A 21,058-nucleotide genomic window follows, 5' to 3' on the forward strand; every position below is an offset into this window, starting at 1 on the left:
CCTCAACAAGGTTTTGTCCCAAGTCTAATTAATACCACCCAATGATTAAAGTGGATCCAACCTTGAACATTTTGCTACAGATAATATTGTTTTTTCTATCCATCATAAGTTACAGCAGCTCTCCCTATTGTGCAGAAAAGAGTGATAAGGACAAGAAGTACCTAAGCTGCTGACAGAGAGACATAAAGCCTCTGAGGCTGAGCTGGAATCAGTCTGGATGTGAAATGTATTACTGGAGCTACACAGAAAGAACCTAATCCACGCTGAACATATTTTCACTGGCTCTAACCATCATACACAGCCTCCCTTGGCTATGGACCACAACTTTAGTAATTCCTCTCTATCCTCCAGGAGAGACAACTGAGAAGGACCTCATTCATGGATTCACGTACACAAATAGGAAGTGCCAAGAGGATAGATCAGACCCTACTCAGCGGAGGAAACCAAGAAAACAAGAGGAAACTGCAAAAACTGTTGCCCAGGAAGTTCCACCTGAACACAAGGAAGAACTTCTTTCCTGTGCAGTCACTGAGCACTGAACGGATTGCCCAGAGAGGTCATGGATTCTCCCTCACTGGAGATATTCCAGAACCCTCTGGACACAACCCTGAGCCATGTGCTCTTGGGTGGCCCTGCTGGAGTAGGGAGGTTGGACCAGATGACCCATTGTGGTCCCTTCCAACCTAACTGACTCTGTGGTCCTGTGGTCTACAGCTGCCAGACTTTTCTGCATCAACCAACAGCGAGTCTGGCATACATTTAAGTTTGACACTGTTTATTAACCAAGTATGACTAACAGCAGGACAACAGGTCAGAAATGAAAAAAAACACCCAAATCTACTTACCATAAGTAAGATTAAACACAGCAAAACCTCGGGCAGGATAGAAAGACCCTCGTCCTGCTACAGAAAAGCACTGCATCTTTTCACTCATCTTTATGGTCTCTTGGATTGATGTGTCCTCCCCATTCAGCCAGTTCCACGCCCGCATGCAACCATCGAGCCGAGGGTTTATCTATGGAGATAAAGCAGTGTCTTATGCCTCAATCTGCTGTTCCGTGAGGAAGAACTGATTTTGGGTGGAGAGGAATACTGAGTTATATTATGTTACTAAATAGGAAAAAAATGTTTTGATGTGTTAATAAGAGCATTGTCAGCAGGTCAGGGAGGTGATCCTGCCTCTCTGCTCAGCCCTGGTGAGGCCACACCTGGAGGATTGTGTCCAGTTCTGGGCTCCTCAGAACCAGAGGGACATGGAGCTCCTGGAACAGGTCCAGGGGAGGGCAAGGAAGATGCTGAAGGGACTGGGGCACCTCAGTGATGGGGAAAGGCTGAGGGAGTTGGGGCTGTTCAGTCTCCAGAAGAGACACTGAGAGGGACCTCATGAATGGATTCAAGTCCATGAACGGGAAGTGCCAAGAGGATGATCAGACTCTGCTCAGTGGGGAAACCAATAACACAAGAGGGAACAGTAAAAACTGCTGCCCAGAAAGTTCCACCTGAGCACAAGGAAGAACTCCTTTGCTGTGCAGTCACTGAGCACTGAACAGATTGCCCAGAGAGGTCGTGGATTCTCCCTTACTGGAGATATTCCAGACCCATCTGGACACAACCCTGAGCCATGTGCTCTAGGGTGGCCCTGCTGGAGTAGGGAGGTTGGACCAGATGACCCATCCCAGTCCCTTCCAACCTCACTGATCTTGTGATTTTGTGGTTTTGTGTTCTGCACATGCAAATCAATCAGCAGCAACCTCAGTCCTGCAAGCCAAAGCAAGTGAGTGGTCAGTATTGCTCAGGAAACTCCCCTGAACTCAGCCTCTCTCCACAGGCAGAAGGGCCCTAGCTAGTGCAGGTGCTGATTTGGCTGTATTGATTCTGTAAGCTCCTCTATGTGTTGCACATCATTAGTGTGATTTGCTTCTAAAGCTCTGCAGCCAAAGCTCTTTAATTCTGCATTTGAATGCTGGAGGATAACTTGAAGCTAAAAAACTCAATCCTTTGTGTCATTGCAAACAGACACATAAGGTGGATCTGATCACAGTGTAAGTGTTTGGGTTCTGGCTTAAGGAGGAGTGATTGAGCCACAGGATGAGCACCACTCCATGCACACCTTGTTCCTTCCAGCTTCTAGTTATGCTATCCTGTACTGAATGTCAGCATGAAAATGTGAGACAGTATGTATAGAGAAGGCTCCCTGCAAAGCCTCTAAGTCAGCAGAATTACCTCCATTAACTAAAGGAGAGAGAGAATTAAGTGTCTGAGCCAGGATAAAAACCTGAGGAGTTTTTGGCTCTCAATCCTAGCTTCAGACCACACCCCAACCTTACTGTTTCAGCCAAGCAGTGGCCCTGAATGACTTCTTGTGAGGCACGGGAGCCTTCCTCAGCTGCTGAGCTCCCAGTCATAGAGCTACAAACTTGTCACCTCATTTAGAAAGAAAGAGATGCAAATTTGGGTTCCAAGCTGCCAGCTCTGTGTGTGGTAGATATTCAAACCAGCCTGAACAACAGCAGTCATCCGATCTCACCCCAGGAGTGCCTTAACTTTTATTCCTATGCCCTATCCACTTGAATTAGGAGGAAAATAAGCTCCTGTTTTCCTTTGGGTCTCACTAAATTGAAACAGCAAACACAAACAGCAAAATTGTGATACAATATACATGAAGTATACAGAAAAATTGTCCTTGCTGTTTTCAGACTTGGTAGGCATAGTGACACCCTCACACAGTGATGTGCCCACTGACCACCCCCAGGGCCACTCATGCTCTCCAAGCCAGCATGACCACTGTGAATTCAAAGCCAGGTTAGATAAAGCCTTGAGCAACCTGGTCTGGTGGGAGGTGTCCTTGCCCAGGACTAGATGATCTCTAAGCTCCATTCCAACCCCTAAAATTCTTTGATTCTATGAATTTGGTCATGTGCTCCAGTTTTGCTGTGCCCTAACTCTGCAGGTGGGATACAACTCACCCAAACTTACCAACCAACGAATCAGAAATCTCACCTTTGCTAATGGCTCAGGCTCCCTCTAAAGTCAATGTAGAGAAAGCTGCATCCAGAAGGTGCTAATTCCACCTGTTTCAGGGGAGGCTGAACTCTCAGGAAGGACCTACATTACCCCAAAAGAAGGTGACAAGAAGCCCTTTGGACATGCAAAGCAACACAAGTGATTGTGTTAAACTTACCGGTAGAATAAGGTCCTTTGTTTTGAAAGGAATGCCTCCTACTGTCAAATTCAGCTGATACACTCCTCTGTCTAGAGTAAACAGGTCCCCTGAGACAGCTATTTTCATAACTGCATCCTTGTTGACCTTTAAAATCAAACTTCTTTCGAGTTCTTCAACAGAGATCTGAAAATGTAAGATTGTAAATAGAACAATTCAGTGTAAAAAGAACTTGGTACCTGCAGCCTCAAGTACAAGACACCAATGAAATCCCCAAGATGGAGAAGAATTTTCTGTTCCCAAGCCTCTTTGTCTTTTCAGTTACAGTCCAACTTGATGCATAAATCTCTACTCTAGAAAGCAACCTGTGGTTGCCATAACGGTGAAGACAGTCCAGCTACTTCCAAAAAAGCAACAGAGAAGCACAAGTGCATTAACTACATGACATTTGTGGGTTGCTCTATGCAAAATGTGAATGCAATAACAAGTTATCAATGAGAAACTTCCTGTTGCAACTGCATGTGAAAAGAGGAGTTGAAAAGATAGACAAGATGTCTTTGGTTGGATCAGAGGAAGATAGATCAGATGCCTTCCAGACAGTCCTGGAATACTGACCTCTGCGAAAGGAACAACAGATGATGTCATGTTTGAGAGGGTAATAAAAATGTGTAATAGGCAATAATTTTCTCTCAAAAAAGTCTCTGCAAGTTTTCCCTTCATGTCTCTGAAGAGCTACTTCTAGGAAGATTCTATCACCACTGAAATGTCACAGAAATTTCATAATTCTGATTATGACCAGGCTGCAGGGAGAAGCACTATAAAGTATCCATCTCTGCAGAGGGAGAGGAGGAGGCAAAGCACAAAGCTGACACCCCAGGCTGTCCAACAGCAGCAGAGATTTTGCTGCCTTGGGACCTGGGTCCTGCTACTGTGGCTGTAGCAGAAGACAATCCCAATCTTCCTGTAGGGAAGAAGAAAGGAGCACAGCTCTGCTATTTCACAATCTCCTTCCCACTCTATGCCAGATACTCCACCTACTCACTCCTCATCTGTACAGCTCTGCTCCCTGGGACACCCTGATGCTGCCTCCATCAGTGAGCCACAGTACAGAACTAATTATCTATTTCAGAGGCTGTTTAGACATGTTCTTCCCTCTCCCTGCTAGCAGGCCAAGTCCTGAGCATCTTTCTTTTTGCATCTCAAGTAGCTGTCCCAAAATTGCTTTTATGAGCCACACGTAGCTCTTGCTCTGTGTCTGTAACATTAAGGAGGACAGGGTTAAGCAGCTTTATAGCTGGACACTCCCTTTGGATCACAATCCTCAGTAATAAAGATAAAATGAATTTGATAGTTGGAAAAATTATACACAGACTTTCTCATCTCATCAACCTTTTTTTCTTCTCTTGTGGATTCCAGTACATTCTGGTTTATACTGTCAGAACACAGTTTACACCTGGTGTGTTGTTCTGTGCAGGACCTACAGGACATGAATTTATTTGTGTGGCACCTACACCTCCTGACTGTATTCCATGGAGACACACAAGACAGTCTCAGGCTAGTTTGTGTGTCTCCATGGACAAGTTTTTTTGGGCATTGGTAGGATGTAAAGTCCACTCAGTGTGTGGGAACATAAGCCCACAGGTCCTGACTGCCACAGCTCAACTGGCTGAGCTACTCCATCTATCTACCTAAAAACTCACTTGGACACCTCTGCTTGGTGTCATTGCCACTGAACCATAGAATCACAGAATTTTAGGGGTTGGAATGGAGCTTAGAGATCATCCAGCCCCAACCCCCTGCCCTGGGCAGGGACACCTCCCACCAGACCAGGTTGCTCAAGGCTCATCCAACCTGGCTGTGAACACTGCCAGGGTTGGGGCAGCCACAGCCTCCCTGGGCAACCTGGGCCAGTGTCTCACCACCCACACAGGGAAAACTTCTTCCTAATATCTAACCTAACTTTCTTAGCTGCTTCTGATCATTAATACAAGCAAACCCAAAGCAGTGGAAACTTCCATAGGTTTCCCTGTGGAAACTCTCAGCAAATTCCAGTTCAGGAAATAACATTCTGTGTACTTCACAATGTCCTCTGGCTGGTTAAGCTCCTGTTCCTTCGAAGCAAAGCTTAGTTGCTGGTGCACCACATCCCCTACAAACCCAGAGGGGAAGCATTTCAGGAGTTAGCACTGCCCCAATTCCCTCCTCTTGTGGCAAGGAGAAGCCAGTTGCTGCCTGCCACAGTTCTCATTGATTCAGGGAACATTGTGACAGGCACTTCTCATAGCTAAGGATCATAGAATCATAGAATCAGTGGAGTTGGAAGAGACCTCAAAGATCATCGAATCCAACCCTACTGTGGTCACTAGACCATGGCACTAAGTGCCACATCCAGTCTCAGCTTGAAAACCTCCAGGGATGGTGAATCCACAACCTCCCTGGGCAGCGTATTACAATGCCTGATCACTCCCTCCACAAAAAATCTCTTCCTAATATCCAACCTAACCCTGCCCTGGCAGAGCTTGAGTCTGTGCCCTCTTGTCCTGCTGCTGGTTGCCTGGGAGAAGAGACCATCCCCCACCTGACTCCAACCTCCTGTCAGGGAGTTGTAGAGGGTGATAAAGTCTCCCCTGAGCCTCTTCTTCTCCAGGCTGGATTCCCACATGGTTAGCCACAAGGGCAGTCAGCTCTGTGCTTTGGATTCATGCCCTGGGTAGCTCATAGCACACAGCCAGCCTGTCTGCTCTTTGCTGAAAAGCAAGTGGACAGCACTGGGGAGGGACAGAACCACAATCAGCTGCAGGGTTAAAGCCAAATACCAACCTGCCTGTGATTGCTTTAATCTTCAGCCCTGACATTTAGCAGTGCAGGGAAGTCATTATTTTTGCTAACCATACTCAGAGCAGGACTAAACTGAATACTGAAAATAAGGCAAAATGATGACTCTTTTTGGAAATGCAAAACAAACAGGAGGCCACTGTGTTCTCTGCTATCATCAGTTCATTTGTGCCACTTCATCCAGCTGGATTATGCACAAATAACTACATTAGAAGTCTTTCCTGAGACCTGCTTGTTTGTGTTTTCAATGCTGGTTCAATGCTCATTTAAAAATAGCTTAGGAGGGAGCACCATCAGAAAAAACAAGTAGGTAGAAATACTGGCCTGAAGTTTTGAAACTGCCATCCTATTTCCATTGAAAGTACACAACTTTTGCTCAAGAGACCAAAAGACATACATTGCTACTGCTTTTTCATATGTTTTGCTTTTAAATACCCATAGTTTGTCCATCTGCTAAGAGTTAAATAGTAAAATTACTATTTTCTCACAATCCCTATAAAGTTCTCCCAAGTACCCAAACTCCTCTGGTTTAGGTCTTACCAAAACTAAGCCCTTGATTCTGTGCATAACAAAGTCCAGACTGAACCTGCCAAACTGCATTTGAGTCTGGACTGTGACCTCTGAAGGTTGCTGGGGTTGTGTTTTGCAGAAGGTGAGGCTGAAAAGTACACGCAAGTCCATGCTTAAAATTCAATGTGTGGCTGCATGTTTTATAAAAGGAGACAGGCAAAAAGGAATAACCCCTCCTGGAGAGGATTTCCTCAAGTGAAAACCATGCCAAGGAGAAATATGGGAGGGGATAAAAGAGAGGAACATATTTATAGTTGTATTGTTCAGCCATATAGATCGAATGGCACATAGAGATGGGTGACACTAATCAGAGGAATCATAGAATCAATTGGGTTGGAAGAGACCTCAAACATCATTGAGTCCAACCCTAATGGACCTCTAGAGTGAAGGCAAGGAGTAAGAAAATAGTGCAGAGAAAGGAGAAATGGGCAGCAGTGCAAATAAGGCAAGCAGGGACCCAAGTCTCAGAGGTGAGTCAAGCATGAAGTCGAGAGATCAAAGGCTCCTTCCTCCTGCTGCTGTTCACCCATGGGTAAATCCCACAGCCTTTGGCCAGTACCAAGCACAGCGTTATGAGGACAGGCTGAGGGAGTTGGGGCTGTTCAGCCTGGAGAAGAGAAGGTTGTGTGGAGACCTCAGAGCAACTTTTCAATATCTGAAGGGCCTACAAGGAGCTGGAGAGGGACTCTGTGCTAGGAGCTGCAGGGACAGGACAAGGGGCAGTGGGTTCAGACTGAAGGAAGGAAAGTCTAGACTAGATGTGAGAAAAATGTTTTTTACTCTAAAGGTGGTGAGACACTGGCACAGGTTGCCCAGGGAGGCTGTGGCTGCCCCAACTCTGGCAGTGTTCAAGGTCAGGTTGGATGAAGCCTTGAGCAACCTGATCTAGTGAGGAGGTGTCCCTGGCCAGGGCAGGGGGTTGGGACTGGATGATCTCTAAGGTCCATTCCAGCTCTATTCTATGATTCTATGATTATCAGTTTTGCTTTGGGAGACAGTTAACAGGACTGTGGCCATCGATCTTCTCCAGGCAAGCAGTCCAGCGCCAGCTCTACATGGTGATCTGTCCTCCACTTGTGCTGTGCTGTGTCTCTGGCCCTGCTCAGCCCACAAGCAGGGCAGCAGCTCTGCCAGTCTGGGTCCTGTACACCTGCACCACATGGCACTCACAGCTCGGTCTGCACTGTCCAAAAACGCCTTGTGAAAGGATTTCCAGGGGATTTATACAACCTCTTAGAAAAGAGTGCACCACAGGATCACAGAATCATAGAACCATCAAGGTTGGAGGAGACCTCTAAGATCTAAACTCCAAACCAGATCCTCCAGTGCCACATCCAGATGCCTCTTCAACACTTCCAGGGATGGTGGAAGTGTTGTCCTGGGCAATCTATTCCAGGGCCTGAACACCCTCACAGGGAAAACATTTCTCCTCACATCCAGTCTGACTCTGCCCTGGCTCAGCTCAAGGCCATTCCCTCTAGTCCTCTCCCTGCAGCCATGGCAGGACACACATCTCCCACCTCTCTTCAACCCTGGCACGGAGTTGCAGAGAGCCAGGAGGTCACCCCTGAGCCTCTTCTCCAGGCTAATCAAACCCAACTCCCTCAGCCCTTCCTCATCCCACAGGTTTTCCAGCCCTTTGCTGCCCTCGTTGCCCTTGGCTGGACTCGCTCCAGTGCCTCAATGGCCTTTGGGCAGTGAGTGCCCAAAGCTGAGCACAGCACTGAGCTGGGACCTCCCCAGTGCCCAGTGCAGGGGGATGAGCACTGCCCTAGTGCTGCTGCCACACTCTGCTGGAGCCAGGACAAGATGCCCTTGGCTGGTGCACACTGTTGGCTCACACTGAGACCTCATAATGAGGTCTGGCACTTAAGAAGTATGTTACACTTCCATGTTAAATAGTTTAGCTTTGGTAACTGCTGTTTCTGTGACTGCCAAGTCACCCCAGTGACATCCACTCTGTTTGTCACATCTTCTGTCACCATCCTCTTCTTGCAAGCAGTTACAATTGTCATATCTCAAATCAGCAGAACAAATCTTACCTTAACATTGAGTAAGAACTGACTTGAGGCTATTCCTACATGCAAAGATACAGCATGTCACACATTTTATCTACAGCTTCACTGAATCTCTACATCTCTCCATCTGGAATCTAAAATTGTTTCACTGACAGTAAAGGAACTGAACCAAACATCACCTCATCTGCTGGAGCCATTGCCAAATGTCAGCAGCTCACAGTAAATGCTTTCACGTACTTCTTTATTTATTCATTAAAACCATTTTTTCCCACCTTGCTCATTTCTTTCATCTCTAATTTTGATTTTTTTTGTTTTATATACTACAAAGTTTAAACCAGAAAATGATTCACAGTTAACAGGATCTGTATTCCCACCCACTCCCCAGGAGAGACGTCAACTTAAAAGAACTAATTAAGTAAGCAGCAATGAAAGGAGAGGAAAAGGCAGAAGTGAGAAAGGATATATAAATTGCTCTTGTACTGTACATTATACTACAGGATACATTTCATGATCCTGTCATAAATGGGAACAACCACAATGCTCCCAAATTCACCAGGCAATGTCCTGTGAGAGTCTCAAGAACATGAACCCTTACAATCCTTACAATCTCATGGGATTCTATTAGTAAACAGAGATTCTGATAGACCCCAATATCTTTACAAAGGATATGATCTGGTTTGCATATTAACAAGCCAGAAGAGTTTATAAAAAGGACACTGTAGCATAAGAGATTAGTCAAGGCCTCAGACAATCTGAGCCCTGTGACTAAACGAACAAACAAATGAATAAACAAAAGCAACTACCATTGGAAACCTCCTTAAAGGAACAGATACAGAGTTCCTTCCCTCTTTGCCCCTTCCAACCCTTACCCAGAAAACATCTTTTCAAACTGATGTGAAATCAGCTTAGCACTGCTGCATCTCCAAAGCACCAAGTCTGCTCTGATTGTGCAAACTAGTGATGCAGTCCATGTTACAATGGAGAGAAAGTATAATTCAACTTGTTAGGAAAAATAGCCCATTTTTACCCTAGAATCAGAGAATCACCACGGTTGGAGACCTCTAAGATCATCCAGTCCAACCTTTAACCTGTCACTGCTGGAATCCCTAACCCCCAAACCAGATCCTCCAGTGCCACATCCAGATGCCTCTTCAACACTTCCAGGGATGGTGAGTCCACCACCTCCCTGGGCAATATTCCAGTGCCTCAACACCCTCACAGGGAAAACATTTCTCCTCACATCCAATCTGACTCTGCCCTGGCTCAGCTCAAGGCCATTCCCTCTAGTCCTCTCCCTGCAGCCATGGCAAGACACACATCCCCCACCTCTCTCCAACCCTGGCAGGGAGTTGCAGAGAGCCAGGAGGTCACCCCTGAGCCTCTTCTCCAGGCTAAACAAACCCAGTGCCTTCAGCCTTTTCTCATCCCACCTGTTTTCCAGCCCTTCTCTTCCAGAAGAGACCATCCCCCACCTCTCTCCGACCCCTTTCAGGTAGCTGTAGTTAGAATGTACAATGTGCTGCCATGCATTGAACAGCTAGGTAGCATCTTCTCAAGAACACACAAGGTCTATCTGCACTTGACAGAGCTCATCCCAAAGAAGCCAAGAAGGGTTAAGACCTCAGCAGTGGTGTGGACTCACCGTTTGCCACATGCCATGGTTGATGACTGGTCCAGTGCTGGTCACACGGCCTATTCCATTGTACTTCAGCTGCAGCTCTAGTCGTCCTTTGCGCAAAGCCAACACTATCCATGTGCTGTCTTGATGGCCTCCAGCAAAGAAAAGGATACCTTCAGGATCAAAGGTTCTAAAGTCGAACTCAGCCACAAGTCTGACCACACAGGTGCCAAGAAATAAATTAGTTATGCAGAGTTCAAAAACCACAAAGTAGTTTCCATAACAGATAGCATCAAATTCTAGCAGCTACAAAGCTCTGCTAAAACGTACTAGCTTTTAATACACTCCCGAAAGGCTTAAGCTGTGATGACAAGTTTTCGAATGGCATCAAGAATAAAGAAAACAATACTACAGTAATTATCCTAACAGCTCTGTGGTCAGGGCTGCCTTTCTCAATTACTGGTTTGGATCCTGTTTTGCCTTACAGGAATCCATAATCCAAGCAAATAACAATAAACACAGGACTAATTGCTACTGTAACCACTTAACTCCCTTGGCATGCGTCAAAGGCAGTCAGAGGTTTTGACTTATCCTTCTAAATTGTCCTCACCTCGTCAGTTGTTTCCTTTTGAAGCGCAGCCTGATAACAGGAGTGCCACTGAACATCCTCCCCAGGTACAGGGATTTAACACTTCTTCCCACAGCAAAAGGCACACATGGTATGATGTTCTATAATCAAAACACATGTTGGGAGTGCTTATTCTCTTCACACAGCAGAAAGAGGATCAGAGTATGTCTCCACTTCTTTTCTCATGTTGTTGTCATGCATAGTAAGACAGAACTATTGAAATTCCTACAGATTGATGGATGAAGATGAAGAAAAGAATCTGGACAATAAAACCAGAGGTTTAGTATGAAGATAGGCTATATCCCCTATGAGGACAGGCTGAGGGAGTTGGGCCTGTTGAGCCTGGAGAAGAGAAGGTTGTGTGGAGACCTCAGAGCACCTTCCAGGAGCTGAAGGGGCTCCAGGGAAGCTGCAGAGGGACTCTGTGTTAGGAGCTGCAGTGATAGGACATGGGGAAATGGGTTTAAATTGAAGGAGGGAAAGTCTAGGTTGGATGTGAGAAAACGTTTTCCCTGTGAGGGTGGTGAGACACTGGCCCAGGTTGCCCAGGGAGGCTGTGGCTGCCCCAACCCTGGCAGTGTTCGATTCAATATGATTATAAAAGTGTGCAGAGATTTGTTGGACATTTGAACTTTTTGTTCCCTTTTACAAACAGGCCAGTTGAAATGTTGAAACCATTCTGTGTTGCTATTTCTCAGAAATAAAATGTGTTGGGGTATTATGATTATAAATGTGTGCAGAGATTTGTTGGACATTTGAACTTCTTGTTCCCTTTTACAAACAGGCCAATTGAAATGTTGAAACCATTCTATGTTGCTATTTCTCAGAAATAAAATGTGTTGGGGTATTTTTTCTACACAGAGTGGTGGTGTACAGACTTGCCATGAGGGCAGATCACTTCTCATTGATCCATACAACACATATAGTAGGTTAGTGCAGTGTAATGTTTATCCTCCCACAATACAGTTGTACAGAGAACATTTCCTTTCCTTCCCTCCTCCCTATCTGCCTTGGAGGAATGTTTTCCTGTTGCATAATGAAATCATACTCATCAGGCACAGCATAAGGTTTTCTACTGTAGCATCTTGACAGCAACAAAAGATGTGCTAAGAACATGCTGTTGGTTGGTTTCCACAGAGGCAGTGCCACTGAAGCTCATCCACCTCAAGTGCCTGGAGGATCAAAGTGTCAAGTGCAAGTGCTGGTCCATAAGTTACACCATATGCTCTCAGACCTTTGCACCATCCTACTGGGTCTAACTCAGAAAAGCCTGAGCAGCCAGAGCTAACTCATAGCCAGACACAGGGCTGGGAGGGCTGTCACTGGAAGACTTTAGGAGAGACTCCTTGAGCAGCCAGAGCTAACTCATAGCCAAACAGAGGGCTGGGAGGTCTGTCACTGGAAGACTTTAGGAGAGACTCACAGAGACTTTCAGGAGAGAATTTAAGGAGAGACTCGGAGTGACTCACAGACTTTCTCCTTCAAGTTTCTTTTCAGGAGATCTACTGTCCCCAGCTCATGTGACTTTGCCAAGTCTGTTGTGTAGTTACAGCAATAGACACTGACATACCTCACATGTATTCATGTCCTGAGAAAGTTTTACTCCCCCTCTGCCGTCACAGTGACAGGTGTAACTCCCTGGCAAGTTGACACAGGTCTGTTCACAGAGCTTTTCTTCACATTCATCTATATCTATACAGAACCACCAAAGAAGAGAGGAGAAAACAATGAGTTTGTTTAAACATGAATCATCTGGGGAGAAAAGAGCATTATCAGTGCTGTTTCACAGCACCTTTTATTTGAGCATGCCCAAGTGCTCTGTGGCCAGTACTTACCCTACGCCACATCTTTACAGGAGAGAAGAGTTAGAATTAGCATCTGCACAAATCTATTTTCACAGACAGATTCCAGCTGCCCAAAGATACACAGCGAGTCAGTGGGAAGGCTGGAAGCAGAGCTCAGCTCCTTGTCTGCTGGAGCAGAGCCCTGGCCTTTAATTTCTAGACAAGACTTCCTCCCTTCAGGGCCCTTCTGTCCTGACTGGCTCCTGCTCCATCAACTCAGGGACTGCAAGGAAAAGCTGAATTTCTCATTCACTGTCTTCCCTATTTTTCCCCCTTCTGCTTGTTTTTCTCTGATTCACAAAAAATGCAAAAAAACAAAGTGTGACAGCCCACAGGGATCTCTTCAGGCAGAGATAAACACTTAGAGCCCAGCAGGGCTGGTTTGCCTGGGATTCGAGTCATCATATTAACTTAGACAAAAGGCAGGGAACAATGCTAGTTTTGGAATGCTCTCAAAACTTACTCTGCTGAGAAAATTTGCAGGCAGTGCAGCCAGCAGAACTGTGCATGGTTCCAATACACATTAAGCTCCTAGTTCAAAGGAACACCACAAGACAGGTTTTGAAGGAACAACAGCTACTGCTCTGTAACTTGTCCTATGAAGACATGCATAGATGCTTCTGAGCTTTCACCAGATCCTTCACTTGTCAGAAAATCAAGAAATCTCAGTAGCCTGGCTTGTACAGCTTGATTCAAGTCACCAAAGATGACTGCAACTTCAATGAACTCCAAGATGACTGCAAGCTCGATAAACTCAGAGGGGACCACAAGCTGCAAACTCACTCACAACTAAGGAAAGGGAATGAAAGTCCAGTGTGTAAACAAGATTAAAAAAACCCAAACTTCTACTGAAGCATGAAACTAAGTTTCTGTGGTTTTACGGGTTTAAATTATGTAATAAGTGCTAACATGCTGTGATTTCATGAGCTTACCCTGACATGTCTTTCTCACGTCATCGTACTTGTAGCCTGCGTCACAAAGACATTCGTAGGAGCTTATGAGATTTTTACAGCGAGCTTCTCCACAGATGTCTGCTGATGTTGTGCATTCATCTATGTCTGCAAAACAAGCAATTAAACAAGATGCTTCAGAGGAGTTCAGTCACCTCACTGTTCACACCCTGGGGTGGATGTAGGGCCAAGAGATCCCTATATTATTTTACTAACTGAAAAAACAGTGTCTATAAGAATCTGCCTTTGGGGTTAGCTAGCTAAAAGAAGTGGCTTCAGGCTTTCAAAGCCAGTTGGTTTTTCTTTCTTTAAGTCATTAACCACTACTGGGAAAAGCAATGCAAAGTGAGTCAGGAGAAAAGCTGTAAAAGAAAACAACTCCCACAAACCCAACAAGCCCCACTCCCTTCAGGAGGTCTGAAACTGTGGGTTGAAAAGAGCAACAAGTAGGAACTGAGGAACAGCAGCATAGAGTCATAGAACCATCAAGGTTGGAGGAGACCTCTAAGCCATCAAGTCCAACCTGTCACTGCTGGAAACCCTAAACCATATCCTATAGCATCAAATCCAGACACCTCTTCAACACCTCCAGGGATGGTGACTACACCACCTCCCTGGGCAATATCCCAGTGCCTGAACAACCTCCCAGGAAAAACATTTCTCCTCACATCCAATCTGACTCTGCCCTGGCTCAGCTCAAGGCCATTCCCTCTAGTCCTCAACATGAATGTTACCAAAACACTGAAGGAACACAAAGGCTGTGGCACATCACAGATTTCTGTTCTCTGTCCTCAGAGAAGCAAAAGATAATTTTCCACACATTTACAAAATTAAGATCTAAATCAGCTGATCTGCAGATCATCATCTGATCGAAGAGCCGAATTTGTCACAGAGACAAGTCACATCTGAGAGATGTTGTGGGGTTTCACCATGAAGTCAGGCAATGAACTGGAACTGAAGGTCTATAAAAACAAACAAGTGTTCTCCTAACACATTCATGGAATCACAGAATCATCAAGGTTGGAGGTGACCTCGAAGATCATTGAGTCCAACCATTAACCTGCCACTCTGCTGTTAACTAATATCCAGCAAAATCCTGGTGTTGACAAAACATTTCAGTATACCGAGAGCTTAATATTTACTTTTGCTTTCTAGTATGTGTTAAAACTACAATTACACATTACAGGTGTTGATTTTCCCACATGAGTGAGCTGGCTGAGGGTCTATCTAGTAACCTATGTAGCCGAGTCTACAAATCAAGACAAAAGCTAATTTCTGCATGTGTGCACGTGTTGACAGGAATAAATGTGAAAGAAAGTCAAAATGCAATGATAAATCTGAGCTAGCAATAACCACATCTGACAGTAACCTCAGCCACTGGAGGGTCACCCATTGAAGCTACAGCATGCTTACAGGCTAGTGCTCACAGTGCTCTAAGAGACAGTATCACAGAATCACAGCAGGATCAGAGCTGGAAGGGACCCCTGAGGATGACCCAGTCCAACTCCTGGCCCTGCACAGGACATCCCTGACCATCACACCCTGTGCCTGAGAGCATTGGCCAAACACCTCTGGAGCTCTGTCAGCCTTGGGGCTGTGCCCACTGCCCTGGGAGCTGTTCAGTGCCCAAACACCTCTGGGGGAAGAACCATTTGCTAATCTCCAGCCTAACCCTCCCCTGACACAACTTCAGCCCATTCCCTGGGTCCTGTCCCTGGGTGCCAGAGAGAAGAGGTCAGTGCTGCCCCTGCACTTCCTTCCCTGAGGAAGTTGTATCCAGCCATGAGCTCTGTCCTCAGTCTCCTCTTCTCCAGGCTGAACACACCAAGACTCCTTGTATGACTTCCACTCTAGGTCCTCTACCATCTTTGTTGCCCTCCTTTGCACACTCTCTAGTAGCTTAATATCTTTCTTACATTGTGGTGCCCAAACTGCTCACAATACTCCAAACAGCACTAGGGTATTAAATAAATATACATACATATGAAAAAAAATATATATGTGAGTCCCCTTGCCATTCACCTGTCTGTGCCTACTGGCACTAGAGGACAATTCAGAAGTGAAGTTGGCTCTTCTAAGTGGCTACTCCCATTAGAAATGGGTACCCTGTGATCCATGCAGTCATCACTTTTTGCAGTGGATGTGGCACAGTAATAAAATCTTGCTCTTTTTTTTTGCTGGTAGCATTAATGCAAACTGTGTGCAAACTCTTTAGACATATGTCATCACATCCATCTCCAAAAGGTCTATAAGGTACATACACAGATTTAACCTGTTTTTCCATGAGATACACATATCTTTAAGAGTCACCTCTGATCATTAATGAGTCTCTGTCTCAGCATGAAGTTTCTTAACACTTTTAAAATCTCAGTTGCTTAAGTTTTGGTTATGTAAATTAATTCTGCAGTTTCAATCAGATACTTCACTTTCTGTTCTCAGCTGCTACGCAAAATAGATGCCAACCTTCACTAGGGCCTTTCCACAGCTATTAATATTCAGCTGCAGTGAATTTAGCCATCTGTATTCAGCTGGATTCATCCAAATTTAGAAGAATAAAGCAAGAAACACACAAAAGAAAAACAAATGGCTCATATACTACAGCACTGTGAGACTGGGAAGAATCATAACAAGACATCTGGCCAGCACTTCCTCCTCTCAATGTCAGGATGTGAGGACTGATCGGCTAAACCGATTTAGAGCAATCCAAGCCACAAATCCTCTGTGAATCACCCCTGTGTTATGATTTCCAGACTGCTGACAAGCCCAGGCATGTAGACTGGCTGAAGCACCCAGGACAACCCCAGTGAAGTACAACTAACAGGAGCTAACAGTGGAGTACAACTAACAAAAGCCACTAGTGGAGTACAATCAACAGGAGCCACCAGTGAAGTACAACTAACAGGAGCTACCAGTGAAGTACCACCAACAGGAGCCACCAGTGAAGTACCACCAACAGGAGCTACCAGTGGAGCACAACCAACAGGAGCCACCAGTGGAGTACAACCAGCAGCAGCTACCAGTGGGGTACAACAAACAGGAGCCATCAGTGGAGTAAAGCTAACAAGAGCCACCAGTGGAGTAAAACCAGCAGCAGCTACCAGTGGAGCACAACAAACAGGAGCTATGAGTGGAGTACAACCAACAGTAGCCACCAGTGGAGTACAACCAACAGGAGCCACCAGTGGAGTACAACCAACTGGAGCTATGAGTGGAGTACAACTAAGAGGAGCTACCAGCAAGTTTCTGCTGGGCTAGGGAGCAGACCAGAGACGCTCAAGGCAACCCAGCTCTCTGAAATACAGGCACAAGTCACTCAGCATCCACAGAAGCAAGCTGAGAGTCTCAGCAAAGCTTACCTTCACATGTTCTGCTGTCTTTAAGAGCGTAGCCACTCTGGCATGAGCAGCGGTAGCTGCCGAGCTTGTTGATGCAGAGCTGGTTACAGCCACCGTTCTGTGTTCTGCATTCATCAATATCTGCAGCAAAACAAAGTGTGACAGTCAGATTTTCACCTCTGTAAATAATCTGAGGGCAAGAGTGGGATAGGCATGGGGAGGGAGAAAGACTCAATGATATACAGTATTACAGCTGCAATGCTATGATTACAAAAAGCACAAGGATTTCTTTAAAACACTTCAAGTACATTAGCTTAAGTTTGCTTGATAAAAGAGAAGAAAGAGAAGGCATTGATTGTAACTGAGTATCTCTTCCACAGCTCTGAGAATGTGTAAGAGCATCTACACATGTGGAGGTGAAAAAGTTTGTTTGTACAAACAAACTAATGATAACTAATGTATTTTATACCATAACGACCTTTTAACAATATACCATGACCAGGAAGTTCAGGATGAAAACTGTAAATAAAACAAGAACTCTATATACTTACTACTATAGAACTCATGAGAACACAAGAAGTTTTAAGTTCACAGCTATTGAGCACTGTGAACTAAACTCCAAACTTTTGGTCAGGCACTGGAATAGATTGCCCAGGAAGGTGGTGGAGTCACCATCCCTAGAAGTGCTGAAGAGGCATCTGGATCTGACACTGGAGGATCTGGTTTAGGGTTTAGGGGCTCCAGCAGTGACAGGTTAATGGTTGAACTCGATCTTAGAGGTCTCCTCCGACCTTGGTGATTCTGTGATTCTAACTGTGCCCCACTGAAGTTGGCAGCAAAAGCCTGTAAAATCCAGCAGAGCCTTGATTTGCCCCTTGATCTGCCCTACCTGCTCATTACATCCTGCTTGCATATGGGACTCTAGAATTAGCTGATAAGGAGAACAGCTCATGTTATAGTATCTTAAAAGATAACAAGGGAATATGCTTGAGGCTGATCAGTGTCTGAGCTCTCAAAGCTGACTCAATACTGATTGGTCTACTGTCTGAAAAGCTTAAATATGCTGCTTTTGGGTGATCCTATAATCTCCCCACAATATTTACATGAGAATGAAAGGCTTTGGATCTCCTGCTGTCTTGGTTGCCACAGTTCTGGACTGGCTGAATGTGATTTCTAGCGATTACTTACTCTTGGCAGGCAGAAACACAGTGGCCCTGAGGGGAAGCCTTGCAGGCAGAAGGAAAGAAAAAAAAGAACAAAGAGGAGGAAAGATGATTTCAGTAGACAATGCTCTGTGGAGGCCTGGAACTTCTTGCACAAATAGTTTCTGTTCGAATATTCTCTTTGGAGGTGATGGAAATACACCATGAGATATGTGGGATTAAGTGGATGTGGAATAAGATCCTACTATCAAGGAGGCCTTAACAGACTAATTTCATCATAGAATAGAATTCATCAGGGTTGGAGAAGACCTCTAAGATCATCGAGTCCAACCATTAACCTGTCACTGCTGGAACCCCTAAACCCCAAACCAGATCCTCCAGTGCCAGATCCAGATGCCTCTTCAACACCTCCAGGGATGGTGACTCCACCACCTCCCTGGGCAATATCCCAGTGCCTCAACACCACAACAGGGAAAACATTTCTCCTCACATCCAGCTCAAGGCCATTCCCTCTAGTTCTCTCCCTGCAGCCATGGCAGGACACACATCCCCCACCTCTCTCCAACCCTGGCAGGGAGTTGCAGAGAGGCATGAAGTCACCCCTGAGTCTCTTCCCAAGGCTATAGAACCACCTGTTTGTGTGCCATCTGACTCAGACCCTAACTTGCTGGCTGGAAGTCATTGTTCCCACTACAGGGATGCTAGAAGGGGAGATAGGTCAGCATCTCTGGCTCTGCAGTCTATGATGTGTTACCCCAGGGCTCACAGCTGCAGCTGCCACAGTTCAGCTGGAAAAGCCACTACAGCTCCATTTCTGCTGCCCCTTCAAAGGAGTGGGGCAGAAAGTCAGAGTCAAACTTAGATTACCTTGCCAAGACCAAGCTGAGTTCCAATATAGGTGTTCAAAGCCAACTTGGATGAAGTCTTGAGCAATATGGTGTGGTGGGAGGTGTCCCTGCCCAGGGCAGGGAGTTGGGACTGGATGATCTCTAAGGTCCATTCCAACCCCTAAAATTTTATGATTCTATGAATATAAAGCTGTTGATGTGAAAGAGTTACCTTATTCACAGCAGGGTTCAAAACACAAGTGGTGTGTAATCCACACTCAGACTTCTGAATTGTGCAGCACAGTATCAGTGACAATTTGAACACAGCAAAGCCCAAAACATGTTTGTTACAAGCATAAAAGATAACAAAACCCAATTACCTTTATCACATGTTTTTCCCTGCCAGCCATGCTTGCATTCACAATAGAAGTCTCCCTTGAGGTCCTCACATTTGACAGTCCCCTCTTTGTGACAAGGATCAGGAGAGCACTGGTTTGGCAAATCTGATTCAGAGAAGGAATAAAAAAACCAAAAGAAAACAGAACAATGCATTAAATTCACTGACAAACAGGTGTTTCGCTCTCACTACTGTTTAACCTTCCCAGCTTTTAATGGGGAATCACTGTCAGAAACACTCACACCTGGCAAAACTGGAAGCGAATTCTTAGTGCTCACATGCCAAATAAGCTGTGCCAGGAATTCTGCAGAGCACATGCAGTGGAATTCATTTCATTGCAAAAGGGAGTAAGCTACCACCCCTGTATCTGAAGGGCACATCCTGAAAGAAACAACTCAGAGGAGCTCATTTTCAAGAAAGTTAATTCTGCTCTCCCTAGTTTTGGAGAAAACAAAAAGCAGTATGAACTAAAGTACACAGGAAAGGATGGGTACTCTTTTCCTTTTGGTAGTTCAACTGATGATCTTAACAAGGCTGAGAGATTTGTGGCTAGCAGAGGTTTATATCTGAATTTTTCGTCAAAGCTGTCTCACCAATGTTGGTAACAGCAAAGGAATAGCCAAACACTAATCCAGTTTACAGAGGGCACAATGTTCCTCTGGGGATTTTTAATCCAAGCTCCAATACTTGGCAATGAGCTTTCTCCACAGGAAAGCAGCAAGAGAGGAGTTACCACACTCTGGGGAGGACTGGAGGAACAAATTTCACACTAAAGCTCAGTGAATGGAAGTGACCTGTCCAAACTCACCTACCTACCAAACACCCAGGGACAGGAACAGCTAAAGGAAGGATGAGAGAATCCCTTTGTTCACACAAAACAATGAGTTGGTGGCTATCATGTAGTAGCAACCCGTTACTCTGGTGTTCTAGACCACTGAACTTCAAAAGCATAAATGTGTTAACTATTTCCACAGCCTTAACCAGAAGGAACAGTGCAGAAGCTCATTGTGTATATTGCAAAGCACAGCTACCCAAAGGGCCTTTCTTCCATATCCCCCTCCAGCATTGGGGAGTGCCCTGTGGGTACACACTAAGTGAGCAGCAGCAGCAAAGACACCTTTCCATACTCTGGTTCTGCTGAGACCAACATCCAGTTCAGACTCTTGATGACATTCTGAAATGTGACTTGAGAATGGATGGGCAATATGGTGTGGCAGAGGAGGGTTTTTTTTAGACTAGCAGCCCCATCAGACTTCTCAAACAGAGAAATTAAGGCTTGGATTAACTCCTACTTCTCTCAGGATTATACTGCTTCTACATGTCTCTGCCCAACCTCCTCTGAAAGTCACCTTCATGACAGGCTGCTTTGAAAGAACTTCAGCATCTCTGTGAGTGCAGGCAGAAGCAGCTTCCTTTGATGTCTTATGAACAGAGTTTGCACTGACTGCCTCAGATTTGAACCTCAGTGGCCACAGGGTGGTTGAGATTGGCAGGCATCTCTGGAGGTCACTTGCCCTACCTCCCTGCTCAGTGAGGTCCACCTACAGCCAGTTGACCAGGACCATGTCCAGATAGCTTTTGATTATCTCCAAGGATGAAGACTCCACAACTTCCCTAGGCAAGCTGTGTCAGTTTTGGGCCACCCTCACAGTGAAAAATTATCTCCTGATGTTCAGGCAAAACCTTCCATGTTCCAGTTTGCTTCACAGCATTT

General features: G+C 45.4%; 1 protein-coding gene across 1 annotated transcript; it reads right to left on the reverse strand.

Annotated features, from left to right (window-relative positions):
• Window positions 1-845: 845 nt before the first annotated feature.
• Window positions 846-19,450, reverse strand: GAS6 (growth arrest-specific 6; the record flags this gene model as incomplete). The annotated part of the gene is made up of 8 exons (XM_009078333.1): window positions 846-1,014; window positions 3,181-3,345; window positions 10,225-10,414; window positions 10,811-10,929; window positions 12,399-12,520; window positions 13,605-13,730; window positions 16,979-17,098; window positions 19,328-19,450. Coding segments are annotated over 8 exons (1,134 nt in total), but the record flags the coding sequence as incomplete, so codon positions are not given.
• Window positions 19,451-21,058: the final 1,608 nt, after the last annotated feature.

This window comes from Acanthisitta chloris, unplaced genomic scaffold (genome assembly GCF_000695815.1).
Source record: "Acanthisitta chloris isolate BGI_N310 unplaced genomic scaffold, ASM69581v1 scaffold7507, whole genome shotgun sequence".
In the NCBI taxonomy this organism is placed as follows: Eukaryota; Metazoa; Chordata; class Aves; order Passeriformes; family Acanthisittidae; genus Acanthisitta; species Acanthisitta chloris.